The following is a 10,065-nucleotide window of genomic DNA, read 5'->3' on the forward strand; positions in this document are numbered from 1 at the left end:
AGATCAACATTGTTTGTTGCGGACAACTATTGATGTATAATGCTATGTAGTATAATAAATGATAAGACATTTGTTCTTTGCTTTGTTTTATTTGATATAAGAAGGTGTAACATTAAAATATATTGAAGTGCACATAAACACACACAAAACTCAAGTACATATGGAGGGAGGGGTTCTTGCAGACCAATCACAGCGCTTGTGGTCTGCGTAGAATTGACGCGCTGTTAGATTTTTGGAGAGGTGCACGTCAGACTACGGCGTATGGGTGTGCGTCTATGCGTAAGCTACGGCGTAGGTTCGACGCAGAAGTATAAATATGCCTTTAGTTACTTCAAAAACAGTGATTTTACCCCCTCATTGCAGAGAAATATAAAGTTGCCAGTCAGTAGCCTGTCAAAGCTATTTTACTAATAAAAGTTTCCGTGCTGTGTTGTCTTGTCGTGTGCACTAATGTGTGTGCGTGCGTCTATGAAAGCAGCGTAGCCTACTGCATATAGTTTTAATTTAGCTATAAACCCGAGCCCGACCCGAACCCGAAGCTATTCATTAAAGGGGTCATATTATGCTTTTTCACTTTTTGAATTTTAGTCAGTGTGTAGTGTGTATGGTTGGGCATAAAAAAAGATCTACAAAGTTACAAATCTCAAAGTCCACTCCAAAGGGAGATATTTCGTATTTTCGAAAAAAATCCCTTTTCATGAACTTCAACGAACGGCTCGTTTGGACTACAATGATGTTTTCTGGGTTTTGTGATGTCACAAAGTGGCAAATTAGAATATCATTAAAATGATTCCCGCCTACAGAAATTCGAATGGTTGGGGGGTGGGGAGGGGCGAGGTTGTGGTTAGAACGCTTGGTTGAGTGCATCAGACAAGACAACGACGAAGAAAAAGTGCTGCTGTAGAGTAAATTTTTCGCAAGTTATTACACATGCACCTGAATAATTATGTATGTAAATATGTATGTTACAATTATGAAAACGTTTTTATAAATTGCTGACAGTACAATACTGGAGAATGATGTAATCTGCAGAATTTACACTTCAATTATGAGACTACAGTGTTTCCCACATTGAGTGCGGGTGTTTTTATATCACTGTATTTCTGAAGAAACCAACTGTCTTCAGAAAATTAGATGACATTTTAGATGACATCATCTTGCATGTAATGTCTGATAAAGCAGCGTTTGTGAGCGTTTACACTGCTTTGTGTACAGCCGTTACCGGGGAAACCTCGATCTCTACCACTCCAACAGCGCCTCCTGCTGGCAGAGAATGAATTTGCATATATATATGCCGCCACAAATAGAGTGCAAGTCTGTGGGAAACACTGGACTATGGTATAAATAAATTAAACTACCGTATTGACCCGAATATAAGACAAAAAAAAAGTTTTTTTTTCTTGGAAATACATCTGAAAAAATGCGGTCGTTTTATATTCAGGGTCTAGACTTTGACATGTCAATAATACACCCACAACAATAGGTGGCGCCAAATATGCATAAAACGAGGGTGACATGAAATACGTAATGTAATGCGTGTTGTAAAGATCGCGAGTAAAAACAAAAGAAAACCTTACAGCTGCATGAGTCGTGACTGTCACGTTAGCCTGATGGGACCAAACTCCCTTTGTGATTTTAAAACGCAAGACAGTACCCAGATTTGAAGACTACAGTAAGATTTAACTTCTACTGTTAATAAGATTTTGGTAGGCTACTATTAGATGGATAGCCTAAATGTCCTAATTCAGGTGGGCTACCTGTTTTTCTTTTTTTTAATGGTATATCAAAAAGTAAACATAAGCAAACATAAGCTGCTTTATGTCCAGGGAAGATGATACAGAGGCACAATAGCTGGTTAAGCAAGAGATCTCAGGGGGAAAAAAAAAAAATCTGCAAGTAAAATCACTCAAGCCGAAGTATCTCTCTTCTGAAGCCTCATCACTCACGATCAAAATACGATTACGCGAGGAAGGAACTATTGACGACTTTAAACTAATAAAAAAATTAACTGCAGGATTACACATGGAGAACTATTATTTTCTCGCTCAAAACCAATTTTTTTATTGGAATGAAAATAATTTATTGCCCTATGTATGGGAACGGGATTAAACGAAAAACGCACCTTCACCTTGTGGCCTAAATCAGCAATGAATGACTGTGAGATGGCACCATTGGTAATGCACATGCTGAAGCTTTAAGGCTGAATGCCATCTGCTTGAAATAAAATCCCTAATGCAGCAAGATCATTTTGTGCAGAGACAGGAATTCAATATTGAATTGTAGATAAAATAGTAGTGGCTTTTGGGACATTCAAAGACAGACAGGACAGCAATTGAAAGAATCAATACTCTGAGACCCTCTTATTCTATTTTTATGTTGTCCCCTTGTGCTCAGTAATTATTGATTGGTCTGCTCCTGTCAGTAGATTGATCTTTCATGCATGGGCCAGTGGCTATCAGAATTAGAATGTGGGTCTTGATGGAATAAATTACATTTGTAAACCATATTTCTTTATTGTTTTATAGTCTGTAGGCTTGTCTGGTGGGCAAAAATTCACAATCCCTTTCTATATTACAACAAAAGGCTGATTAATAATGCAATAATTTGGTCATCTTATAATTCTAAATAATAGAGAGTGTCATTGTATGACCAGTAATATGAAACATGAATATACATAACAAACAAGTTGAGACAACTGCCCACCAGTCTTGATGCTGTTTATGAGAATATTTGTTTTAAGAGTATTCCGTTTCAAAAAGAAAACACTTCACCCTTGGAATCAAAATGGTTCCGTATTTCATATAGCTTGTGAGAGCTCTTATTGTGAACAATGTGAAGTATTAGAGGCCAAGTAACCTAATTACCTGCGAGACATGGGGTGTCTGAAACAGAAAGCAGCTGGCTTGCTGCCTCGCTGCCCAATAAAATTGTTGATTCACACACAGCATTTTTGTATAAACCTTTTATACTTTTGCTAAACTTGTTTCAGATCAGCTTTAAAGGCACCAATATATTAAATTCAAGTGAGTTTTAGAAAAAAAAATCAATTACTTTGACTACAGTGCTTTTTTTCTGACAAATTAAATCAGTTGGAAAAAAGCAAATAAACAAAAATGCCTTTTTTCAACTCATTGTTAGATATTATTTTTATTATTTTGGTGGTCTATTGAATCCATTTTAGTATAACTGAGATACTATACATTTTTTAAACACTTAGAATAAGATTTTATTTTTTTGTCATATTATTTGCTTTTTATATGCCTATATACTGTATTATTGATTATTTATTGTAGTTTTATTATTGTAGTATTTCTTTTTCAGTTTTAATTTGAGGTATTTTAGTACATTAGATTAAATGAAAATGCTTGGTTTTATTTCAAGTAATGAAAATGTTTGAATCACATGCACAAGATGAGTGATTTATATACCTTTTTAATTAACCATTTCCCATAAAATAACATTTACTTTCACAGGAAACAAACACTGGAATATATTCAACATGAGATCCCTCACTGACTCTTTTTACAGATCATATCCAAATACATATTACATTATAACAAACAAACAAACAAAAATACAATATTCCAAACTAATTAAGTGTTTATTCACCACAAATGTCTCATAAATTTGTCAAATATCAGACAATTTGAGTTTTCAGTCTTTAGATTTACATACAATCCTTCTTTACAGTAGACTTTTTGTCCATATTTTGTTCACATTTTGTAGAAAGCAAACAGCCTTCACAGCAGAGTGTTTTCTTGTGTGAAGGCCACACTGGTTGTACTTTGCTTATTGTGTGTACATTTCTTCCTTACAGTCTCACTGCTACAAACCCTTCTCATTCCATTGTTTAACCGTCCACACTTGAACACGGCCATAAAAGATCTTCTATAGTTCCTGTTCATCCAGCCATAGAGGATGGGATTGGCAAAAGTGGAGCACATTGCCACAGTATGGAAAGCCGTATAGAGCAATTTGAAGTCTTTCATTTCCAATATACTACTATCAATATCCACAGCAAGCTGAAAAGCGTGAAAGGGTAGCCAGCTAACGGTGAAGACCACAACTACAGCCACCAGCATTTTTGTAGTTTTCTGTCGTCGTTGATGACGGTCGCTACGGCCACCGCCGGGGCTGACGTGATTTCTTAGCTTGTTCCAGATTCGAGTGTATGCAAATGAAATGATTGACAACGGCAGGCCGTACTGTAGAAAAAACATGGCGATGCTGTAGATGGTCCCATCCGCACTACTTCCAGGCCACTTCTCGGCGCAACCTTGAATCGTCTGGTCAGGTGTCAAGTCAAAGGTCACGTATTCACGAAAGATAGCTAGAGGACTGGCAAGGATTGCGCTTGCCACCCATGTGATCACGATGACGACTATGCACATGTCTTTTGACATCTTGGTTTCCATGTGGTAGACAATGCTGCGGTATCTGTCCAGAGCTATAACGTTGAGTGTGATGGTCGAAACGTGGACCGCTAAACCTTGTGCATATGGCAACAGGTAGCACATCACCTGTCCGAATTTCCACTGTCCATAGAGTGTGTACATCAAAGTAAAAGGCAAACACAATGTGTTGACCAACAAATCTGCTACAGCCAAGTTGACAATGAAATAGTTAGTCACCGTGTGTAAATTTCTAAACTTGTACACAACATATATGACCAAGGAGTTCCCGGTCACGCCAAAGACGATGATGGTGCTGTAAGCCAAAATCAAGATCACTTGAACACCCACCAGTTTTGTACTGTCTTCCAGACCATCTAGTAAGACACCCTCAACTTGGATAGTGGCTGGTGTAGAACAGTTTGCGGACTGAATTTCATCTTCAGAAATGTTCATTTCAGTTCTTATATCCATATTTAGCATTCGTTCACTTAAGTCACTTACTCTGGAAAAAAAAAGGTAAGAGTAAAGTGAAAATGAAAAATGTATGAAAAATATATACTGTATTCAAAGCAGAAAATGTATTATTATTAATTAACAATTAATTAAATAATGCAGAAATTATGAATTGCTGGATGCCCTATTATTATGTCATCAGTGATTAAAAATGTTCAAGAATGATAAATTACAGAGGTTCAGATTAGGATCTTATTTTCATGCATAACAATGCCATGCACTGTCGATTTAATGCATGATATGTTTTACTATTTGATGAATATATGAACATGTTCATTCATATTTTATATTAATAAATGTTTGAGTGTACACTTATTATCCATAGTATATGATTATTTGCATATGCACGTTTGCACGTGTTGTCACTAATAACATTCGGTCAATAAATTATAACTATAGATATAAACTGCATAATTTTGTAAAAAAAAAAAAAAAACATTGGATTGATCAGAGGAAAAAAAGAAAATGAATTTAGGTAGAAAATCCTTTTTGAAAAGAGTAATATAAGTCCTTAAAGTGTCTTACCTTCTTTAAGTTGTCAAGTTTCATGAAATATAAACTCACGTACGTATCTTGCAAAAGAGAAAAATAGACCGAATCCATACCAAATTTATCACACATAACTCAACGACAGTCAAGAAGTGTCAATAACACGAGTCGGAATGAATTCGATGCACTGAAGGAAAAGGATCGCTTCTCTGAGCGTCTGCTGGGAGTCTAGAGGCTGCCTCTGGTGATCTTTGCATGCGCAAATCCAGCAGTGCTCGCGAGATTGTTGATTGACATCGGACTTCATAATGAGCAGTTTGCTTTCTAATTACAACTATAATATAAAGCTTAATGATAACAGATCAGAAGTTTATGAATATGTAATTGTTCATTTATATTTCATAATAAAATAGTCTATAAGGTTCTTGACATTCAAATGTTAAAAATACGTTTCTAGCCTATATAATTTATGCTAATAATGTTTATTAATGTTAATTAAAATTATTGCAAAGTGTTAACAAGTGTTTTACGATCATTTACTCACATGAAAATAACTTAATAATCACTTTCCTTTTCTGATATCTGCAACAAATTACAGTTGATTTACTCTAATTTAATTTAATTTGATTAAATAATTTAATGTCATTCGCATACAACATGGTTTGCTCAGCTCTTTCACATTGTCATTTTGCATATGGTATGGGGACACAGAGGTTTCAAATATCAGGAAATGTAATCATTAAGACAAGAACACAATTGCCTGGTCCTCCTGATCCACATCAGGTAGAAATGGACAATCCGGATAAGAATCTCCCCATTTTGTTGCCAGACCTTCAATTTAAACACAATGATCTAAATTGATGCACTACCCTTAGCAATAGTCCTTTGTGTTCTGATCTGATCTTGTCTGTTTTCAAGTCATGATGGCATCACCACACCTATCTTAGTAGAATTATTCTCTCATATAACACTAGGCCTGTTTCATCTGATAGAATACAGCTATGTTAGCATAATGTAGTATTTATTATCTTGAGATTGTGATAATTAGTAATGAATGTATAGTATTCAGCATTCAAATCAGGGACCTGAAAGTTTTCATCATTAATAGATGTAACCGGCTGGCCATACGAAACAGAAATGCAAGAACCTCAGAATTTTAGTCCGTTAGGTTTTGTTTTTAAGTGAGACAGCAATCGTGATATACTTTCGCAGGGCGACTTTTAGGAACCAGACTGCTACTTGCAATAATTCAACTTAAAAATTTGCAAACTGCCAAGAGCATTAATATTCTCAACCACGCAGAACTGCACTGTCTGAGACTATAAATGCTAATCATTCTTGTTTTGCTCTCAAGTTAAATATCACAGCATTAAGTGATCCTAAGTGATTTATAGCATTTTCCAATTGTCCACCATTGCGTCAGTTTCTAAATTTGAATTTGATTGTATAATGGATTGTTTCATAAGGTTTTTCATTTACACTTTTGTCCTCTGGTTTTAAATTAGTTTTGCTGTGCTTCATTAAGGATATTGATTAAAGATAAAGTCAACATGGTCTGCTGTTTGCAACCCAGAGCAAATTACTTGGGGTTTAAGAATAATTTATTTATTTTCCTCCCTTTGGTATAATGTGCACCAATCAATTGTTCACAATAAGACCAAGAGCATGAATTAAAAAAGGTGATCATTTACGAAAAAAGTCATCCTTTACACACCCTCATGTTGCTCCAAACCCACATGACAAATGAAGATATTTTTATGACAAACTTAATTGGTTTAATTGTAAGCAAAATGTTATGTTTAATTGAATGTGCCACTTTCTGATTCTTTGTAATGTTTGTGCAGTTTACTAGCAATTTCTGAGAGAAAAACTTTTTCTACAACAAATGCTTTACATGTTTATAAAATGTCCTATACAATTATAAAATGCCTTATAAATATTTTTAGAAATGTGAAATCAATTTCATTTTGGGGGCATCAATAAAAAATAAAAAGCTGAAAATAAACAATAAAAGAAACATCATTTGGAAGAGCAAAATATGTGCTTTTTTTGTTACCATTGTGGATAATGAAAGAATATGTGTAATTTTCCTTGAAAGCAATGTTGGGGGAAAATCATAGGAATTTATATTCTTGAATATTCTTGGCACAACATTACCAAACTACAGCATGTTATTAGTATCTGGAGGGACAACTGTCTAAACAAATGTCTCCTTCAGGAGCATATGAAAACCCCTATATTTGACCTGTGGAATGTGTTTTCTTCAATTTACTTTTTATAGGTTGTTGAATCAATAATTGCAGTTTGGTTGCCATGACATTTGGAAATTAAACACATTTGGGTAGAAAAAAGAATGATAAGAAATTATCTATACTATCTGATACCTAAACCCTCCTTAATCTCACTGCAATAGCTTTTTAATTGAACTAAGTTGGCAGCTTTAGTCACTTACTGGCTGTGTGATTAATTGGTATAGATTTTCATTCACTTCCGCAGGGAGACTGAGGTAAATGTCCAGCCAGGCAAATAGGCATAAATAGAAGCAGCAGCACAACAACACTACAGAGAACGCAATGACAGAAATAACCAGCTCCCTGAAGTGCTGTTTTTTAGTACTGTCAACTGTTTTACTTTACAGTAAATATATAACACCATGAAATATTAAGATTATACGTATGTATTATTGTCAAATTGAGAATGAAAGTGATAATTTCTTAAAGAAATTATGTATTATTCATTTTAGTTATTATTAAGATGTTGTCCAAATTTGCTCTAACTTGGAGGTCTTTTCATTTTTCAGTTTTAAAGTGTTAAGAGAGATGCATGTTAAAGATTTTGTTTTATCAAAGCAGCTTCTTTATCTGCAATGTAACATCTTTTTTTTTTATTTCAATATGACATTCATGGCCTCATACGTTAAAGGGTTAGTTTACCCAAAATTTAAAATTCTGTCATTAATTACTCACCCTCATGTCGTTTCAAACCCGTAAGACCTTCGTTCATCTTCGGGACACAAATTAAGATATTTTTGATGGAATCTAAGAGCTGTCTGATCCTTTTACAAATATATGCTCAACTTCGCTTCATACTCAACTTAAACAACTTGCTTGTTGCAAGTGACACATCTTATTTATTCAAATGTGAAATAGTACCTGTCTGCTCAATTAATCTAAAAATAACTGAAGGAGCCTGAATCATGCAAACAAACAAGCCTGAATAGTTTCTCAAGTGGATGCAGTAAGAATGTACCCTAAGTAGCCTAATTACCCCCTGCATTGGACTGGATCCAGACTCTGTAGGACACTAACGTAAATGCTGTCTGCAGCATCTTTCCATTAACTATTCATCATCATTATCCCCATTACTGTTGTCTTTGACTACATTATGGCACTCAGGACCGTCCAAATATTACTCACTGTTTCATTGTAATCCATAATTGTTGAATAGAATTAGTATGGACTGTCCTTATACTGTCCTTAACTTTGCATATGAATTACACTGAATTTGTTGTCTTGCGGAAGCTTTTAGATATTAGATACATAATTAATACACATATTTCAACACATCATATATGAATATGAATAATTGGATAAAAGCATCTGCTAAATGACTAAATGTAAATGTATATACAGTGGTGTGAAAAAGTGTTGGCCCCCTTCCTGATTTCTTATTTTTTTGCATGTTTGTCACACTTTAATGTTTCAGATCATCAAATCATCAAACATATTAGTCAAAGATAACACAAGTAAACACAACATGCAGTTTTTAAATGAATGTTTTTATTATTAAGGGAATAAGGGAACCCAAACTACATGGCCCTGTGTGAAGAAGTGTTTTCCCCCCTGTTAAAACTGTGGTTTATCACACCTGAGTTCAATTTCTCTAGCCACACCTAGGCCTGATTACTGCCACACCTGTTCGCAATAATGAAATCTCTTAAATAGGACCTGCCTGACAAAGTGAAGTAGACCATACTTAATTTGCCATTAACAATAGGAGAATTAAATAGTGCATTAAGAAGTACTAGGTTATCAGCGCCAGGTAAAGATCAGATATGTTATATAATGTTAAAAAATTTAAGTGAATCATCAAAAAGTATACTTTTAGAGTTATATAATAAGGTATGGGAAAAGGGACAATTACCTAGTTGCTGGAAAGAAGCTTTAGTAGTTCCAATACGTAAAGCTGGGAAGGAAGGTAATAGTCCATGTGATTACAGGCCAATTTCTCTTACTTCGCACTTATGTAAGGTAATGGAAAAAAATATAAATCAGAGACTAACATATTTTATGGAAACTAAAAGGAATATTTGTAATTATCAAAGTGGATTTAGAAAAGGTAGATGTACTATGGACCCTACAGTATGTTTGGAACATGAAATACGAAGAGCTCAGGCTAATAGAGAAAGTGTAGTGGCAGTATTTTTTGACATCGAGAAAGCTTATGATATGATGTGGAAAGAAGGGTTAATAATTAAATTGAGAAAAGCAGGAGTTAAAGGAAAAATGATAAGATGGATTAAAGGTTTTCTATTTGGAAGATCTATTCAAGTAAAGATTGGGAAAGCATTTTCAGAGATAATAAAGGTAGAGAATGGAACACCACAAGGGAGTATAATTAGTCCTTTATTATTTTCTATTATGGTTAATGATGTGTTTTTAAGTGTTGA

The 10,065-nt window shown here is 34.6% G+C and overlaps 1 protein-coding gene across 1 annotated transcript; it reads right to left on the minus strand.

Moving 5' to 3' along the window:
• Window positions 1-3,740: 3,740 nt before the first annotated feature.
• Window positions 3,741-4,865, minus strand: LOC107572195 (neuropeptide Y receptor type 2-like). The gene has a single exon (XM_016258619.1). It carries the CDS (start codon window positions 4,863-4,865, stop codon window positions 3,741-3,743), a length of 1,125 nt encoding a protein of 374 aa, XP_016114105.1.
• Window positions 4,866-10,065: the final 5,200 nt, after the last annotated feature.

This window comes from Sinocyclocheilus grahami, unplaced genomic scaffold (genome assembly GCF_001515645.1).
Source record: "Sinocyclocheilus grahami isolate Dianchi unplaced genomic scaffold, SAMN03320097.WGS_v1.1 scaffold1716.1, whole genome shotgun sequence".
NCBI classification, from domain to species: domain Eukaryota; kingdom Metazoa; phylum Chordata; class Actinopteri; order Cypriniformes; family Cyprinidae; genus Sinocyclocheilus; species Sinocyclocheilus grahami.

Coding starts and splice junctions, on each gene's coding strand:
- LOC107572195 (XM_016258619.1), bottom strand. CDS start 4,865: ATGGATATAAGAACTGAAATGAACATTTCTGAAGATGAAATTCAGTCC.